Source organism: Phaseolus vulgaris, chromosome 5, assembly GCF_000499845.2.
Source record: "Phaseolus vulgaris cultivar G19833 chromosome 5, P. vulgaris v2.0, whole genome shotgun sequence".
NCBI lineage: Eukaryota > Viridiplantae > Streptophyta > Magnoliopsida > Fabales > Fabaceae > Phaseolus > Phaseolus vulgaris.
In genome coordinates this window covers 39,328,001-39,347,489 of record NC_023755.2, presented here as the reverse complement: position 1 = coordinate 39,347,489, position 19,489 = coordinate 39,328,001, and the positions used below count along the sequence as shown (strand labels likewise).

The following is a 19,489-nucleotide window of genomic DNA, read 5'->3' as shown; positions in this document are numbered from 1 at the left end:
AAAGGAGATTAATCCAAGTATCACAAGAAAAAAAGAAAAAACTTTTAAAAGTAAGATCATAATTTATTAATTCAGTTATAATTAAATTGTGAACCAATCAAGTTTTACAACTTAATAAAATTAAATAAATTAAGTATAGAAAATTCTATATTTAGTGAAGATCCCATATAAGTGGCTGTAATCTTTATCTTCTAAACAAGTCTGGGAAGGTTGAATTAACATTAAAGTTAACTTATTAATATGATATCAGACTCATATATCATCATCCTAATAAGAGTTTGTTAGGTTTAAATATATAGTATCACGTACGAATTGACAATCTCGATGTGTGGGAAGTTTGTTGTAGATTCTAAAGATAAAGACATCTCAAAGTATATAACTGATACAAATTACACTTTATAAATTTATTTTATAAAATTAAGTTAGACAACACCTTATAATAATATAAATATGGAATAAATTTTGAAGTTAAATATTAGAAAATGTCTTTTCATGAAATGCGAATCAACAACATTCTCCATCTTTTCTTGCTAGCTAGTAAGTTCTTCATGCTTGCCATATATCGTACTCCTTAAAATGTATATATAATGCTATGTAATGAAGATGAAAGAAAAGATTTTGTATTGTAAATTTTAAGATGGTGCAATTTTATATGCTTTATGGCCAAAAGCAATCTTTTGGTATCCCTTTTGAGGATAAATTCTGTGTCTCTCATACGATGCCCAATAATATTGTTAAGTTGAGTTGAGAAGGACATATGCTAATTTATTTATTTATATATATATATATATTTATTTATTTATTGTGTGTGTGTGTCTGGTATTATAAAGGGAAAGAATTTGTTGTTTTGTTTTTTGCATCCGTAGAGCATAGAAAGGAATATGTGAATGCATCTTCATCTTCATCATCTTCTTCCATAACCTTTCTTTATCACATTCTCCAACAATTTGCATTTGGGTGCTTCACATCATTCACTATCATATTTATCAAGTTTAACATATATTCATATCTTACCACTTATGTGTGGTTGTTAAAATAAATGGAATAAAACTCACACAACCGTCATATATATACATATAAAAAACTCAATTGAAAAACTAAGATTGTACCATTAGAGAAAAAAAAAAAAACAATTCAATGTAAACTAAAATTAACCTATATATATGTATAAGTTAATCTATATAAAATTTCTTGTTTTAAGATTTTTCTAAATCTAATTTTTAACTTGTGATTTACAATAAACAACTCTATTTCTTACAATAACCAAGTATTCATCTAGAGTATTCCTAAATGTAGATGTGAAAACATATAAAATAAGAATTTTTTATTTATTTTAAAAAGTGAGAATTGTAAAAATATATGGATCATAAATCATATTTCAATTATCAAAATTAATATATATATATATATATATTAATTAAAGGAAGTAGATGAGCACCAAATAATTTATAATCTTACCATCCCCATGTATATAATTGTTGTAAGTTAATCCAATTTACACCATCTAATATCTTCTTATTAGATAATTTGATATCAAAATTTATCATTGAATTAAAAACACTTATTTATGTAAATGGAATTTACAAAATCCTATATTAATTTTAAATAATTGCATACTTCAATGATATACATTAAAATGCAACGTATTTTATAAAGTATATAAAGATAGGAATTATTTTAGCTACATAATTATTTAGTTTCACACAAACAATAAAAAAATGCAATTTAGCAGTTATTTTGAATAAGTTATAGATAATTTAATCTATGTGTGCACCAACTTAAAATATTGATGCATTATTATTTTTGCATCTGAAATGCTTAATGATTTGTGTTTGGTTAAATAAATTAATAAACTATTGGAACAGTGGTATCTTGTGAATTTAATATTGGGTATGTTCTATTATGTATAAACAAATCCCAAATGATGCAATGCAGTGTTCCGTACAAGTACTATATCTGTTGTTAATGCTGCTGATTAAACTATTAAACCTGCTTTCTGTTAAATTATTTTTAAGTAATTTGGTGGAATATTTAGGATATCTTTTATTAAATAACATAATTAGTCACTTACTTTATAATTTCTTATGACTGAAGTTTAATAATAAAACTTATTAAAATAAATAAATAAAAATTTGATAGGTTTCTCCGATGACAATATAAAACAGTTTTTCATTATCAATATCGAATCATCATCAAACTCTCAACAAATAAGTTAATATTTGTCTTCGTATGTTAAATCCTTGAGTTTTTCTATAAGTTTTTGTTTACATATCTTCCAAAAAAATACTAGCAGATAAAACTCTCTTAATTATCAGTGTTCCATGTAGATTGTATCAGAAGGTAAAACAGTTATACAGTATTATTTAATTAAAAGCAACCCTATATAATAAAATTATAAATTGCTATAAATAATTATATTAAAACTCATGATTTTTAATTAACTAATCAATCAAAAGTTTTATATACATAATACATATAATACATGGCTATTAAACTCATTATTTTATCCATTTACAAATTATATGTATTGTTGGTTAGAATGTGATTCTGTGTTTTGGTTTGTGCTGCATTTATGGCTAATACTAATGTTCTCTGGATGCTTTGTAATAAGTGAAATACTTGTCTTAACTAATGTGAGTAATTGAGGTTTAGGATTTCTCACATTTTTTGTAAAGAAAATGTATGTGCTGATAAATTTGCTAACTTAGACTTTATTCATAAAGAGTATTTTCATTGATATAATATGTTTTCTTCTAGTATTTTCTTAGAGTTCTTTATTAATAAGTATAAATTACCTATCTATCGTTTTTGTTAATATATGAGTTTTGGTCTAATCTCTCCATATTTTCTTGTATTTCATTTCTTTTTTTTTAATAATATTTTTTTTTCATGTGGTGACAGATAATTGTTGTTACTTGAGATCTGAGATGTCAAGTTTCTTAATGATACCTCATAAGAAAATTTTATAGAAAAAATAATTATGTATTGTTGACTCAAAACCAATTATTAAAAAATATTGTTAATCTTAATTATAAAATATTATAATAAAAAATAGTAAAGTTATAATTAAGAAACCTATAAAATCTATTTATAAATTTAAAGTTTGTACGAAATACTACTACGAAATATCCTTATATAAGATCTCACAATACATTACATTACATGTTTTTGTTTTGTAACCAAAGTGGATTCAAATTAACCACAGAGGACATTTGTGTCTGTGTCAGTGTTGAGTTGAGGTGCTATATAAACCCCTCCACACCATACAACACCACACCACACCATTTCCTTTGCACTTTTAACTACAATACAAAAACTTCCCTTTTCTGCTTTTCCTCTCACATTTTCTGATTATGGACAAAATCCATTCCAGGAGGCAGGTAGCTGCTATCAAACACTCCCTCTTTGATCAGGTATGAATCTATGTATGCATTTGTATCCATGTTTGCCACTCTTAACCAAATATATATGTTATTCTGTGCTGGTTTTCACCTTGTTAGTTACAAAGAAAGCATTGGTTTGAAATAGTTGAATGAGCAGCCATTAATTGCAGGGATATTTGGATGAACAGTTTATCCAACTGGAAGAATTGCAGGATGATGCTAATCCTAACTTCGTTGAGGAAATTGTCACTCTTTACTACCGTGATTCCTCCAGGCTTATCTCAAACTTGGACCACACACTGTAATTTACTTAACCAACTTCATCACACTGAGTCCTTGAGATTTTGTTTATTTATGCATGTTCTCTGCTTCTGTTTTATATTACCAAAATATTTTTGGTGTCCTTCATGACAGGGAAAGGAACCCTCTTGATTTCAACAAGCTGGACACAATTATGCACCAGTTTAAAGGAAGCAGCTCAAGGTAAACAAACCAAATAAAATAATGAAAATGAGTTGGGTTTGGTTAATTATTATTAAGAAGTGGAATTTTTAAGTGTAACTCAACTCCATAAAATCAACTTATAAGATGAGGTTTGTATCCACTTATATACAATAAAATATTACCAACACTTATTAGGATAAAATCGAAAATGACTCTGATATCATATTAAAAAATAAATTTTAAGCCTAATTCAATCTTATAAAATTGACTTATTTTATAAGGTTTGTACTCAGTTATATATACAATATACAATGAAATATTTCATTTGGACGTGAGATTCTAACAATTATCATAGAGAAGGCACGTAGCACTCTACTGTATTGGCTTTATATGATATGATACAATGTTTTGATGAGTTTTGTTTTGCTATATGTTGCATTCCAGCATCGGAGCTAAAAAGGTGAAAGCAGAATGCACTCTGTTTAGAGAATATTGCAGGACAAGAAATGGAGAAGGGTAAATCCAGTTTTCTCTTTATCTTCATTCACCAGAAATGACACATTTTTATGCCCTTCACTGTGTGTAGAATTTGGAAAAATAAAATTCCAGACAGTGATACTTGTGTTGTTGTGTATGAACATGCAGATGCAGGAGGAGCTTCCAACAAATGAAGAAAGAATATGCAACACTGAGAAAGAAACTTGAAACATATTTTCAGGTGAGTGAGTGGGAATTTGTGTTCATATTTGTTGAGTTTGGGAATGTGGCAGACTGAATTGAATGCTCCTTTTTGTTTGTGCAGCTGGCTAGGCAAGCTGGGCCCCAGGAGACAGCATTTCGACCCAAGTAAAGGGTTTACAATTAGAGAGATGTGAATGTAATTGGTGAATTTTGTAATTAAGAAAACTGCATATTCACCACATTTAGGAAAGGCAAAATCACCCGTTTTGGGTACTATGCATATGTTTCCAAATATGGGTTTTGTTTCCAAATGTTAAGGAAAGGAATCTTTCTCTAAAGATTAAATTAAACTTGAAAGTTTATATGTTAATGTTCCATAACCCTGGGGAAAGCAAAGACACCTATGAGACAGACAAAACAGTACCTAAAACACAGACATGCATGTTCCTCCATTAAAATTAAGGTGATTGGTAAGGTGAGACACTTAAACATGTGATTTATCCGTTCACAGTTGGTGAGAACTAGAACATATAAATGAAATAAGATTTAAAATTTGTCCATAATGGTTATTTTAGTTAAGGAAAAGTAAGATCTCTATCATTCATTATTTTATATTATATCAAACCCTAAAACTAAATGTTTGTTGGCAACCTCGTGGAACTTTTTATACTATATTTGTCTTTTTGGGTAGAAGACATATATAGGTAAGGTGCAAGTGGAACTAAGTTCGTCATTCCTTCATGTCATGCAAAAGGGTAACATAATAGATATTTTTTGAGTTATTTTTTTTCTTTAACTATATAAATAAACTCTATAATATGGTTAATTTTCATTAACCGTTATTTTAGTTCCTAAAAAGTACTGAAATGTTTTTTGATTTTTACAAAACTGTCTTGATCACATACAAAATATACCAAACTTGTTTTTTGTTTTGTTTTGAATATTTCTTTAGTTAAACAGTGTCCCTTTACAGCTTAGACTAAACATGTTCATATAATGTACAAAAGAAAGCTGAAATTTTAACCATATAGATATTATGTTATGTTACCTTATCGCAATACAGATTTTTTATAGAACACGTTAGAGATTAAGTTATGAACATATGTCACTAATAAAGGTATGTGCCTATTTACATATGTATTAGCTGTGCTGATACAAATTATGCATGTGTACATTTATTATTATTTTTCATCTTTAGACAAGTTAGTTATGTATGTATATAAATGTGTAATTCAAATTTAATTTTTAATGTGGTGTGTGCGAGTATATTTCTTATTTTTTTTAATCTTTTGAAGAGTTAGCTACGTATTATCTAATTAAAAATATTAATTAATCAATCAAATACTTATAAATTTGTGAACTAATATAAGTTAACCTATTTAAGACATATTAAGATTTTCAATAGCCTAGTAAGTGAGGGCAAATTCTTCCTACACTCGTGATTTCATCCTGCACCCCCATGGGGTAGAGAACAGAAAATATTATTTTACTCTAATGAAAAAAATAAATAAGCCCTGCAACTTCCTCTCTTCATTTTCTTAAGCTTCTTCTCTTCATCTTCTTAGGTGCACTACCTCTGTAGAGTCGCTCCCCTATCCACTTCTCTAGCTTCGTTTCTGTATTCAAATGCACTTCGGCACCTTCTATGGTTCTAATCCAAATTGGATAATCTAAAAAACTTTAGATTATACATTTCAAAATATTTTAGACCGTAAGATCTAAAATATATTTTCAAAATTCAGAAGTATTTTCCAGATTGTGTTGGAGTGTATTTAGAAAAAATAACATTTTTTGAATTGTACATAGAAGTCTCCAGATTTTATATTTTGGAATTATAAAACAAAGACGGATGATTTTAGAATTATAGTATTTTCAGAAGTAGGGTGCAGGAAAAAATTTGCCCCATGCGAGTATTTTATGGGTTAAATCGGTTCTATTTTCAATGCTCGCGCCCAACACGATCAATTTTTAGGAGAAAAACTTGTAACTGCTCTTATATACAAGGTCCTTCGTTCATTTCTGATTGGTGAAAGAATCTCTATAAATTAGAATACAAAGTTCAAAAGCATTTCAAGTAGCTTGGGAAGTTGGTTTTGAACTTCAGAAAAGACCCCTAGATGACATTGACGCCCTATCAAAATGTCGAAGGAGGATAAGTCAAAATAAGCAAGTATAACAGTTTATGGACAGTATAAAATTCTACATATTTCTAAAAAAGTTAAGTACCCACCATGTTTGCCGACATTTGACAGCTTCATAGCGAACAACTCTCCTTGTATCATCAAGACACTTTGATATTGCTTGTAGAACCTAACGTAATTAATATGAAATAGGTTAAACAACAAAGAAAAGAGATTTAACAGCCAGGTTATATAAAAAAGAGATCAAGACCACGCAGGCACTGAGGCACGCACAATAACTACGAACAAGTTGATTCAAACATTGAAACACGGCTTGGAATGTGAACAAAGTATAAGAGGATTCTATTCAAGTCATGATAGGAAGATCAATAAGAATATTTGTCAAAAGTTCAAAGCTGAAAGCATGACAAACCTGTGTCCTCATAGGATAGATTCGGGAATGGGGCAGCTCAGACAAGGCAACAAGACATTGAATAGCTGTCTCTCGAACAAGCTGCACAAGGAAGTGAGGAGAAATCAACAATTGCCATTATTATGGACTTTGATAGGTCTAAGACAAATAGATGGAAACAAAGTGATGAAAGCGGTCTAAAGGGTCTCGCCAGCATTATTGAGTATAATCTTTGCAGAATAATACATGAGTACCAGTAATTAACCTTTACTGATGCACCTAGTCTTCGGATGGGAGCAAAACCCAAAAAATAAATAGGGGCAAGAGTTCAGGGCCCTCCTGCAGGCCTTAATGAAGCCCAAAACTGCAAACATATCTGCACCATTTAAGACTGTTTCTTCTTGCACCTCCATGTTCTTCTCTCACCGTCATAAATTTTGGTATTTCCAAAAATGTTAATAGTATTCCAGATTAAGTAATCTGGAAGTCTTTTTCCAAATTCGTAATTAGCTTTCGGATTACATAATCTGAAAATCTTTTTTTAGAGGCATGATTAGTTTTCAGATTACATAATTTGGAAATCTTTTCTAATGAGATTAGCTTCCGGATTATGTAAATCCAGAAGCCTTTCTCAAATCCAGACTTTTGGATTATATAATCCGGAATGCCATTTTTTTAAAATATATTCTGGATTATATAATCCGTAAGCTATTTCTGAATCCAAGATTAACTTCCGGATTATGTAATCCGGAATATGAGGACGGCACAAGAAGGATAAAAAGGTATTTTCATGTTTTGTATGGAGTGAAAGAAGAACATGTGGAGTAGCAGGAAGAAACAGTCCCATTTAAACTGACTTGTCCCTGTAGTTTAGGTGCTAGCTAGCGGAACAGTAAGCTAAATGGACAACGGATCCATAACTTGTCATCCTTAATCCTCCACCTCTTATACCACCAGTATAGAAAAACTAAACAAAAGTGGGGCTGATATTTGAAATAGCTCCCCCTTTTTACTCTTCACCATTATGACATCCATTTTACATACAATACGCAGTGGAAAGAAACTAATTTCCCAAAGGACATTTTTGTCAACGAAAATACAAAATAACTAGCAGGCAGTATGAAGAGCAAAAAGGAGGGTGCGAGTGCAGTCCCCAAAAATAAATCTGGCGAGTCTAACATGCAACAAAGTTACTTTATAGGACAAATTGAGTCATCAAATTGCAGCAATAAATAACTCGTACAGAGAAATCCTCATACCATCTTATGAGGGTAGTCCACAAGCTTAATCAGACAATTGATGATAATGTGCGCATTCTCGGTGACAGCTTCTTGTCCTGTGCGCATGAACATATTTACATAAGACAGCATATTTACAGGTCATTCATACTTGCCAAAAATTGCATTATGATCACTGCCTTCATCCCCAACACTAATGAATAGCATGGAGCTGCATGGCAATGTTTTCTTTGTGACCAATGGTAACGGTCATTGTTAAAATATTAACTCACAATCAATCCTTATAATGGACCAATTTCTTTCCACAAAGGAATCATAAAAAGAAACCAGAAAGGAACATAAATTGAAACACAGTATGATAGATTACCTCAAATTTAGACCAAACCATACACCTATATCTTAACCCTAAACATTCAGATGAAACAACATTAAGAAAATTCCAATAAGCGTGATAATTACCATTTTTCTCAGTCAATATACAAGATAAGACTAGCAACAGACCATACAACATATCTTTGTCTTGGATATCTTCTGTCAACATGGAGAAACAATCCAGTAGAACTGGTATAAGCTGCAAAATTTGCCAGTGAACTTAGTGTATGCAGTAAAAGTAGTTTGATCAAGAAAATGCTCACAAGGTTTTGACAGAAAAATAGAACAATTGGATCTGACATATGTAGCGAGTTAAAAATCCTCAAACTAACCTTTTTAGCATCATTCAGTACAGCAACCATTGGAGTATCAGAGATGATATGTGCCAAAGCTCGATATAAAAATGATCTGAGATTACAAGAAGCAACAGTTAAGGTATTTGTAGAGGGAAGGAAAATGGCACAATGCAAAATTCTCGGTCAAAACATCTCATTGGAAATTTTGCAGTGCTGCATTTATTTTATGTATATGGGGTCCTTGGACAAAATTGTAGTCAATAAGGCATAAAAAAAATAAAAACAAGCTGCTAGCAATTGTCACTGGGAGGAAAAACAGTTTTCATTGAGTGTTTGCATTTTTGAGAGAAGAATACATCTACCTCGACAATGAGGAGTAAGCTTTTGTAATCAACTGCAGAAAGATAGGCATCATAGAAGAGAAAAATCGCTGCTTATACAGAGGCCGTATTGTGGCATGAAATTTTTTGTTTAAACAAACTTCAGAATCACTCATTAGAACATGAAAAGCATCAGCAGCAGATTTCATGACTAAAGGATCCTGAATTTGCTCTTCAGTATTTCCGAGTGAATCTTTGAAGAAAGGCAAGGAACTCTTTGTGCCAGGTATTAAGCATTCAATAAAAGTCATAGTGATGTCCTTAATCCCTTCATGACCACGTAGAAGTAAACCTTTTCCTATCCACGAGAGCCCACAAATGGCATTGATTTGAAGCAATTTATCATTTGCAAAGCCCAGGCATATATCAGTAAGAACTATTTCTTTCCCATTACTTGTTCCATTACATCTCTGCAATATATCAATACTAGAAAACCATATCTTTGTATTGAATATAGCATCCAGAGCTTCTTCCAAGGTAATATCACTGGAGTTCTCTGCACTGTTGGATGTTGAAACTAATTTGTTAAGTAAGGAACCCAATGCCTGTGCAACTGGAACAATACCCCTCAGGAGTGTTACTATAAATAGATTCACAAGTACTCTTATGTTTGGAATGAGTGTTTTGGGGCAAACTGCAATAACCACTGATGCAAATAATGAGATTATCCATTCATCTGTAAGGGAAATGTTGTATTTTCCAGGAGATAGTGGTAACCTTTCCAATTCTTTAAGCTGAAAGTTAGTGCGTGATGATAGTATACTGTAAGCTTTTTGAATTATAAGATTTTGGCTCTCCACAGAACATATCCCAACAGAAAGTTTCATGGCTTTCATTAATGCATAAAGAAGACCCTGAAATACAAAATGGAAAAAAAATCAACATTACTACTTTTTGGATAGTTTATTTAGTTGCATGTATATAACAGAAAGTACATGATTTTAACTACAATCATAAAATGGTTAAAAGATAAATGTGAGCCACAGCTATATAAACCTTTTCCTCAAATGAGGTACTGGAAACCATGCAATTTCCTGCTTGACTCCAAATGTCCACAGCAAATTGCAATGCAAAGTCCTCTGAACCTCCATTTTCATGGGTCCTGCCCACATTCAATTAAAAGCATCAGATTAATAGGAATTTTAGTCCGGTGTAAATTCTCCCTGCTCCCGGAATAGAGAATAGCTTATGTTGGAAACAATTGATAAGTCGAAATAGCTATTATTAGGCTGTCCTTCCTTATTTCTAATACAATATATAAGGTATTTTCATATCTTTATGAACACAATTCAAATAGTCACAGCAAAGTGAATAGATGTCCTGAAGAGCTTACCATGGGAGCAATTTGCAAGAATAGCACTCCAAAAGCTGAACCGCAATTTCTGAAGACCTTAAATCTGTATGGACCTAGTTGAAAAAATGTCAGAAAATTACATTACATCCAAGAAAGTAAAACCACAAAAATATTACAAGGGTAAAAGGTAAGTACAACTGTTCTAATACCCAATGACAATGAACTTGAGGACATTCTAAAAGTGAAATTCTATGAAAGAAGAATATAGAGTATTAAGAGTTAGATGTGCCACACAAACCTTTGATAGATTGGCAAATACCGCTTTTCTCATCCCTTGAAGACTTGTTAGCATATTTTTCATTCCAGTCATGCCTATATTGGATAATGCTTCCACTTTGAGTGAAAAGGGCACAATAATATCATCAAGAAACAGAAATTCCACAATTTTTTCAACGACTAAACTCCCATAGCTCATGGCTTTTTCGGACTCGTGAAACTCTTGAACAAATGAGCCAACATGACACAATGCTTTCAAAGCTGCTTCCCATAATATTTTTTTGTTGAAATCTTCAATGATAATGGACATAAATTTCTTCAAAATATTCTCAAATATTGATTTTTGCATTGAAAAAACATCTGAATGAAACATAGCAAGTATCTGCAAACCCTTCACTGTAAATCAGTGCCAAGAACCAAAAAGAAATCAGTAATGTGAGTATATTAAGTGTGCACCAGAAAATAAAATATAGCAAATGCCTGTAAAGTATATAACTTTTTATTTCTGTCATGCATGTCAAACTTGAATTATCTGAATTTTGTTCTGAATTGTGACAAATCATTTAAACTAATTAACAAAATGCAAACAATTAATGTTTGTGAATCTTACTATTCACAACACGAAATGATTCACGATTCAGAATATCAACTCTCCGATACACTACTTGTATCTCGATTCAACTACCATGATCAATACCATATTAAGGGAGAAAGAAGCAAAAATATCCATTGAATCAAATATATTGTTTACAAAGAAGAGAGAACTATATATAATAGCAAGTATAAATAAACTGAACAATCAAGGAAACAAAATAATTATATAAATAAAACCATTGACACCTTATTCTTTCTAAGTGCACTTTACCAACAATATATACCAATTTTGGATTATGTGGAATAGAAAACAGGTAATACTTAATATTGTGAGGCCATGATAAATGTACAAGAAACTTCAAACGATGGGACTGCTTCAGATTGAAACTATTGAAATTCACACTAAACAAGTGATTATGGGTGGTTACACTACTTATGGTTTCACTCAAGCCAAAGGACAGATGACCTATCTCAATGTATTCTTTGAACAGGCAACAATTGGACAGTACAGCTACATAAAATGAATCAAGTGTAATTAAGGCCAAATAATTAATACACCAACAGTTCATGATGCATGGAAGTATCTTCTGCTTCCCTCTATCATACTCATCTACTCTTCTACCCAGCTAGGAGAAACATAGGATAGTTTTGGGGTTCATTTTCTCCATTAGAAGCATTTCTTGTCCTCTCAGGTGATACCCTATAATACGTACGTAGTGCCATGTCAACAGAATGGCTCCGAAATTTCTTGGCATGAAGTAAACACAATTTATCTGTTCTAAAATGAATACTAGGGATTAAAAACAATTATTTCAAATTTTAGAGTGATGAAACTTTGTAAGACTAAAAATAATGATTTCAAATTTTAGAAGGGTGAAGAATAACGAAAAAGCATTTAAAAATATGTTTTACTCAAATAAAAAGAGCACACACCTCCAATGTATGTATCTGGATCAAGAGGGCACCTGTCAGCACTTTCTGCCAAGACCAATCCAAAGGCATTAAATAATGAAGATGAAAAACTATGAAGCATAGTACAACACGTCTCATGCTCAATAACATACTGCAATGCTGGTTCTTTAGACCCGACAATTAACTCCCTGAATCCTACCAGTAGTTCAATGCAGAGATAAAGGAATCCGATCTTGACTCTCTGAGAGGAGGAAATATCACCATTTGCAGAGCTATCAATATTACTAACAGAAACTCCTAAATTATCCATGATTTTGGAGAAAAGACTTTCAAAGACGGCATTGCAAGAAGTAACGGTAGACTTGGCAGCAATATATAGAATTCGACCAATAGCGTGCAGTTTCTTCTTTTCTTGCACAGGAATAGCATCATATATCTCATAAGAGGCAATGGTGTTGAAAAAAATGTTGACATCCTCATCATCAACTATTAAACAAACTAACAAACTGCTATTTTGAACAATAAGCTGCTGAAGGAGGGACAGAGCTTCCACCACAAATTCGTTCTCTGGGAAGCCAATACCATCTGCAGGTGCTATATTTAAAGAAAAATCTGGCTCCCCCAAATATGTAGACAGGATGTCTTTTATTGAAGACCAAATAGAATTAGCATACTTTGCAATTCTCTCTGCCCCGTACTTGGAAGAACAAACTCTAAGATACTTTAAGGAATCAATCTGAATGCAAAAAAAAAAAAAAAAACACACAAAAATATGAATGAGTTGAAAAAAAAGTTAAAGGTGATCACACTGATATTCAACACCAAAAATAGAATGGTAATCTATTAATACCAACCTTTGCTGAATGCAGTGAAGAAGAAAGTTTCTCAAGAAGCAGAGGAATGACAAACGGCTCAAAGAGAGGTGTAGAAGAGAATGCAGACTGCAGAAAAGTAAAATAATTAGCTTATATTGTAAATAACATATATTCACCAGTATCTATATGCAAAATATACAATACTGTAACAGATTTCATTTGCATCTGAGAAATAACACGGATGCTCCTTCGTTTCAAGACAACGATAAGCTCAAATTGCATCTTTATGTGTGTATAGTGGGGTGTGCATCGCATTCAAGCAACTTTGTATTGTGTTTATTTTATTAGGTAAAGGAAACAGAACAGGAATACAAAGGATATTCCTAAATAGGACAACAATAAGAGATCAAGTTATTCTACCAAGCATGGCAATCTAATATACTACACCCATAGTCTAATATAAAACACCAGTAAAAAATGCATTATGCAAATCCAAATGCCAAAAACAGTTGACAAGTGTAAGTTGTTATATGCCTTATTTAAAAACTAACTATCAGCCGTATGATTATTCATTAATAAATGCACATTTAAAGTAAGGAGAATTTCGTGGTTACTGATATTTGAAACTTCCCCGATTTCAGAGTTAAATATGTAACTCTTGAGGGAAAACCTAGATATAGAAACTTCACTTGGATATTTTTCTCTATAGAGTAAAATAAAATAAGCATTTAACTAGAAGCCCTGTAACTTTTGATGGTTATGTGAGAGGCTTGTGATGTCTTTTTAGCAAATCTGCCATCTATCTTCAGAAAGAAAGAACGAGAAAAGAAAACAATAAAAATGTTCTACTAGTCTTGGTATAAAGCAGAGACTTTTTAGAGAAAATTAATTTTGAATTAAAGAAAATGGGAGGGAAAATGAAATATGGAGTAACAAATTTCAAAAATCTAGAGGTTCACATCAAAAGACTAAATGACTAATTGTAAGAAAACACAACCAATAAAAGTAAATCTGCGCCAAATCTGAAGGAAAGTTCCACATACCATTAGAGACCTTGACAGGTCATCTCTTTGCACAGGAGTATCTGCATTAGTTGGCTGGGAAAGAAACAAAGATTACAGAGAAGTTACAAAGCAATAATGGACATGTTAATACGTTCCACATTGATTAGAAAAAGCTCCTTGCAAAAGTTTCAAACCTTCCCCCCTTGAGCTAACCTTTCAAAACAAGATTTGATCCAACTGTAATTTCTAACATTGTATTAGAGCCTTTCCAGTTTTAATGCTGGACCACCTATAGATACAATCTAAAAGCTTTATGCTTTAAATGTTAGTGCCTGAACATAGAGTGAGCTAAGTTATCTCACATTGACTAAGAATATGATCAGAATAATCATGAGACCTGGGCAGTTCTCCCCCATTGAGCTAACTTTTGGGAATGAGTTAAGCCCAGTCCATTTCCAAAAGAATATTTACACAGAAATAGTCTATCTTGTCACAATCTCCCAACATCAATATAATATGGCATAGCCAAATAAGTGTGAAACAGGTCTACATATGATACACTCATATAAACCAAATTCTTGGCGTCTCAAACCCACATGCTTAAGTGATGTACAGAAAATTAGTAATCAGTATGATGAACAAACAAATGATGTCCAACAGAGAAATAACATGAAAGAATAAGCTTACATGTGTAAAGTGAATGGGAAAGTAAGGTTCTAAAATATCAAAAACATCTTTGGCATAGGTTGCAAGTAGACCAGATGATTCGGGATATAATTGTGCCCAAGACTGAACAATATGAAAAGCAAGCATTAAACATTCTGGATCCTTTTCTGCATCTATGGCTTCACAAATTCCGTATATAAGGCCATCTCCCTACAAGAGAGTCAAGAACAATGAGAAGTAGAGATCACAAAAAAAAATGCCCATCTTTATACTAAAAATGTATCAGTGCCCAATTAATTGATAAAAAATTTAAATAATTGAGTAAAAACTGGTTTAGATAAATTACAATATTGGTTTTATAAAATGTATGACATTGGCCATTAGAACGTAGTTGTTGGGTTGCAGTTTGTTTTCATATCGGGCCTATAGTGCATGGTGCAGGTTGGAGTGTCACACATGGGTCGTGTAGTGCAATGGAAAGCCTAAGGCAATTCGTTTAGTGCAGATTAGAAACAGTTAAAAAGTGCAAAATACCCTCCCTTATGGGCTTTTGGAAGAGTATTGTAGGTACTTTTGGTCTTTTTAATTAAATTTTTATATTACATGGCAGTGAACAAAACAAACCAGCAACAATGTGAAACAATTTGCACTCTTCGCAAACATTGTATCTATATCCTCTCCTCTCCTTCTCAGGACACCATCTTTGTCCAACAACTCACTCTCTCTCCGGCAACCTTCATTAGTGAGTGCATGTGTGGTTTTAATTTTTTTAATCTTTTATTTTAGTTCTTTTTCTTTTCTTTTCCTTTTTTAGTTTTTCGCTTTCTGGTTGTTTAAAACCAATGTTATTTTTTTTTTCTTCCCTAGTGCCCATTCCCACCGTTATTTTATTTCCCTAGTTGCTTTTGGTTTTACTATTTTTTAAATTCTTTTTGCATTCAGTAATTCTTTTTAAATTTTAGACCTTGCATTTGTTTTTCTTGACTTTATACCCTGTATATGTTCAAGTACCGTGAGCTTTTACTATAAATGATGATTGATGAATTGGGTTTCTTTTGTTTCTCAGCTTAAAAATACTTACATATTAATTATTCAATATATAAAAAAAATATTGGAATAGCAGTCATCCCCCTAACCATTATCCTACTTTTGGGGTCGGCTGCTCTGCTCCACTGCCCAGGAATGACAACTATGCCTTCAAATACTGTAGGCACATTTGAGAACAAAGTGCTTTTGTCAATATTCTTTTTTTTTTCACCCAAGCACACTCCACATAAGAATTCTTTTAAATGTATGACTTGGTATTCAATCATAAAAACAGTTAATATTATATGATAACAGATGAGATGTTCTACCAATCATAGACAATTTATATGATGTGTGGTTATGAGTTCACGAGATAAAATATGAGACACCACAACATTAATCAACTTGCTGTTCAGTATAGACTTGTCCACCTTATATTTGCTTCACAATCATGCTGTTTTTAGCTAAAGCTATACCTGAGAAATTCACTGGTTATATTTGGGTAAGTGATGGGAGAGAAAAAATGGTTGTTACGTAAAACAGATATCTGAAGCCTTAACATACATTTGAAGCTTAAAAATAACATTAAATACCATCAAGCGGAAAAATAAATATTCAGGAATGTTATTTCATTTAGTTTTGCTCATTCTCATATGGAAGTTAAGGAAAGCTGGGACTACCAGTGGAGTAATCGCGTCAGGGTAGTGTTCTAGCAGGCAATCAAGCAGTTCAAAACATAGCTGCAGTATTGAAGCAAGAAAAGTAAAGGTGAGATGCTTAGCAGTTTAGCTTATATGCAGTAAAAAATGTGGAGATTGCAGAAGAACTCCGTAGAAAAATATTTAACATAAAGAAAACAATAAGCAGAATCAGATTAATTGATTTGTAAACAAAAGCTGAAGCCGAAGAGTAATCACTCCAAGTTGACATTTTACATAACAAAGGTCTATTTCTGAATTCTCTTTCACGAGATTAAATTTAATGTCCTAGCTGATTTTGGATAATTCTTCTTTGTAAAGCAGAAGCTATAAATTTATAGCCATTCTGCCCAGAAAAATAATTTACCTTCCTGTCAGACTGTCCTAGAGATTGAACTTGCATGTATTGGAAAAAAGACTGAGCAATGGCTTTAGCATCAGTACTAGTTACAATACCCAAAACACTTTTTCTCCTTATCAGTGCCAAGCAACCCAAAAGTGCACCTCGGACTGCTCTCCAATCTGCCTGATCATAAATAATATTATATTTTTTATGTTATTGTAAAATATCATGAGAAAAATATTTATGGTTAGAGAGATCATAAATCAATAATTACAACAAATCCGTAAAGTCAAAAATGAAAATAATAATAATAATAATGTCCAATAGCAATGCTCAAACAAGGCTCTTAAAATATCAAAAGCCAGAACTTGAGGCAGCTGAGAAAGATATCAAGCTTGATGTAATGCATCACAAGTATTGATTTTGTTTTCAAAGCAGTAAGGAAAACAAAGAGATGGAGTCTCCATATATTATCTGCAAGGAATACTTTTAATAATTTAAAGCTTATGATCTCCAATATGAAATCAGCTCAATCCAATCAATATTAGGACCATAAATGCAATCCCATGTCATAAAATATGGATGGAAAAGGAATTGCAGGAATAAACAGAGGATAAAAAAAAGCTATTACATATGCAAATTAGAACAAGAGTTTAGGAAATTTTCAAAACCATATACTTAAAAAGAACTCATGTAGCAAAAGAAATATTTATACTGACCAGTCTTTCCTTGAAGAACCCAACCAAGCTATGTATAGTTGCACTGTCAAGAGGTTTTGATTCAGTGCGAGTGATCACCTCTGCTAGAAGAAGAATTCCTACAGAAGTTTTTTTCCAATAAATAAATGTCCAATAATAAGATAGTCCACAAGTCCTTTACAGATATATGATTAAAAATTACATCCATGATCCATCCATAAAAATGCATGAGCATAGAACACTTCTGTGTGCCACGAGAGGACACACAGCCTGTTAATTTGCACAAGATTTCAGCACCATATAATCAAGGTGTAGAGAATTTATTCCAATCAACCTTGGTTGTGTAATGGTACTAGACATATTTCCTTATGAAATCTAATTCATCACACATTTCGTTTGGTTCACTTGCTCGTTCATGTTTTTTACAGAAATTGCAATACATATCCAATCCTGCATGTCAGCTTTAAATAAACTAAAACAAAGTAAAAAATGTACCTCTTGCCCGAATAACATCATCCGTTGTGGTCAGATACATTCCCAACTCTTTAACCTATAATTTGAAACAGAACAGAAGAACAAAACAAGACAAACAAAGAAACAAGCATGAAATCCTACTCTTATTTCGTTGCTCAAACACAGAAAAATGCATGTAAAAGGTGTACCAGTGCTTCTAGAGGTAAGACATCGGTTTTAACAAGAGATGCAACAGCGTTTAAGCTTGCAACCTGTAACATGCAAAAGCAATTATGCTTGATTGTTGAAATATGAGAGAATGAAATAGAAAAAGGGAGAGGCGAATGGACCTGAAGAGAGGGAGAAGAAGAGGAAGCGTCGACATAGGACTCAATGTGGCGAGTCAATTGAGTGGACTCGGCCATCGGAGAGAATTGAGGGTTTTAGAATTCAGAAATGCAAGACAGTAGTGTATTGTAGGGTTTTAGACGAAGGATTGACTATGCAGTGCAGTGATACTATTCTGTTGTTCGGTCAGCGTAACGTCACTTCACATTTCTCTTTTTTATTTATTTTTATTTTTAATTTGTTTTTCTTCAATCTTGTCTAGTAAGTAAGTATTTTTTTCAATATAAAACAAAACCCTTACAAATTTTATGTATGTGATAATGGTTTATAATAAAAGATATTTGTGAACATCAATTATATTGTTATTAAAAAGTGTTAATGAATAAGTATTTATAAACATATAAATAATATTTATAACCATTAGTAATGTAGATTTTTTTTACTATTTATTCTGTACACATATGTTTTCATCATTTTTAACTTTATTGTTTTATCATTTGTAAGCAATCAGTGGATAGGAATTATCTTGATGCTGGATTATAAATATTTCTATAATTTAATTATAAAATTATAAAAAGTATAGAAGATAATTTTTATATAAATTTTTATAAATTTAAAATTTGATATATTTTAATTTAATAATTATAATAGTTAATATTTTTATTATCAAGTAAACACAAATTTTCACCGTTTTGTAAAATAATCTTAAATATTATTATTTAACATATAATTACAATATTTATCATCTGAACTTTTCTATCTAGTAAGAATTTGATGTTATTTTGAATTTTTCACTGAAGTTGACATTGTAGAAAAAGTCATAATTAAAACCAAGTTAGGTGAAATAACATATATATACATGACATCCGTGTGTACAATATTTAAAGTGGATAAAGTTGAAATTATGTGATCCCGTAAAAATTGAGCAAATAGATTGGTGAGATCCACAAAGTGTTTTTGAACATGTTGATGTTATTCAATCAATAAATGATAGTTCTTTTACATGAAGTCAACCCGAAGGAGAAAACGAAGTTTT

The 19,489-nt window shown here is 31.6% G+C and overlaps 2 protein-coding genes across 3 annotated transcripts; one reads left to right on the top strand and one right to left on the bottom strand.

The window, feature by feature from the left end:
- Positions 1-3,167: 3,167 nt before the first annotated feature.
- Positions 3,168-4,878, top strand: LOC137835917 (histidine-containing phosphotransfer protein 4). The gene is made up of 6 exons (XM_068644674.1): positions 3,168-3,413; positions 3,554-3,684; positions 3,798-3,866; positions 4,272-4,343; positions 4,473-4,545; positions 4,630-4,878. The coding sequence occupies exons 1-6, from the start codon at positions 3,354-3,356 to the stop codon at positions 4,675-4,677; spliced, it is 453 nt and encodes a 150-aa protein (XP_068500775.1). The 5' UTR covers positions 3,168-3,353; the 3' UTR covers positions 4,678-4,878.
- Positions 4,879-6,439: 1,561 nt separating this feature from the next.
- On the bottom strand, positions 6,440-18,656 carry LOC137835916 (MMS19 nucleotide excision repair protein homolog). 2 transcript variants are annotated; one of them, XM_068644672.1, is made up of 20 exons: positions 18,456-18,656; positions 18,315-18,377; positions 18,148-18,202; positions 17,674-17,771; positions 16,979-17,137; positions 16,594-16,653; positions 14,909-15,097; positions 14,261-14,314; positions 13,257-13,343; positions 12,424-13,138; positions 10,919-11,292; positions 10,660-10,733; positions 10,323-10,428; positions 9,309-10,180; positions 8,983-9,058; positions 8,738-8,849; positions 8,300-8,376; positions 7,062-7,142; positions 6,739-6,818; positions 6,440-6,639 (listed from the first exon to the last, which is right to left on the bottom strand). In XM_068644672.1, the coding sequence occupies exons 1-20, from the start codon at positions 18,528-18,530 to the stop codon at positions 6,609-6,611; spliced, it is 3,438 nt and encodes a 1,145-aa protein (XP_068500773.1). In that variant the 5' UTR covers positions 18,531-18,656; the 3' UTR covers positions 6,440-6,608. The 2 variants fall into 2 exon arrangements, with proteins under 2 accessions (XP_068500773.1, XP_068500774.1); XM_068644673.1 differs by having other exon boundaries at positions 16,979-17,133; positions 18,456-18,581.
- Between the last annotated feature and the right edge of the window lie 833 nt (positions 18,657-19,489).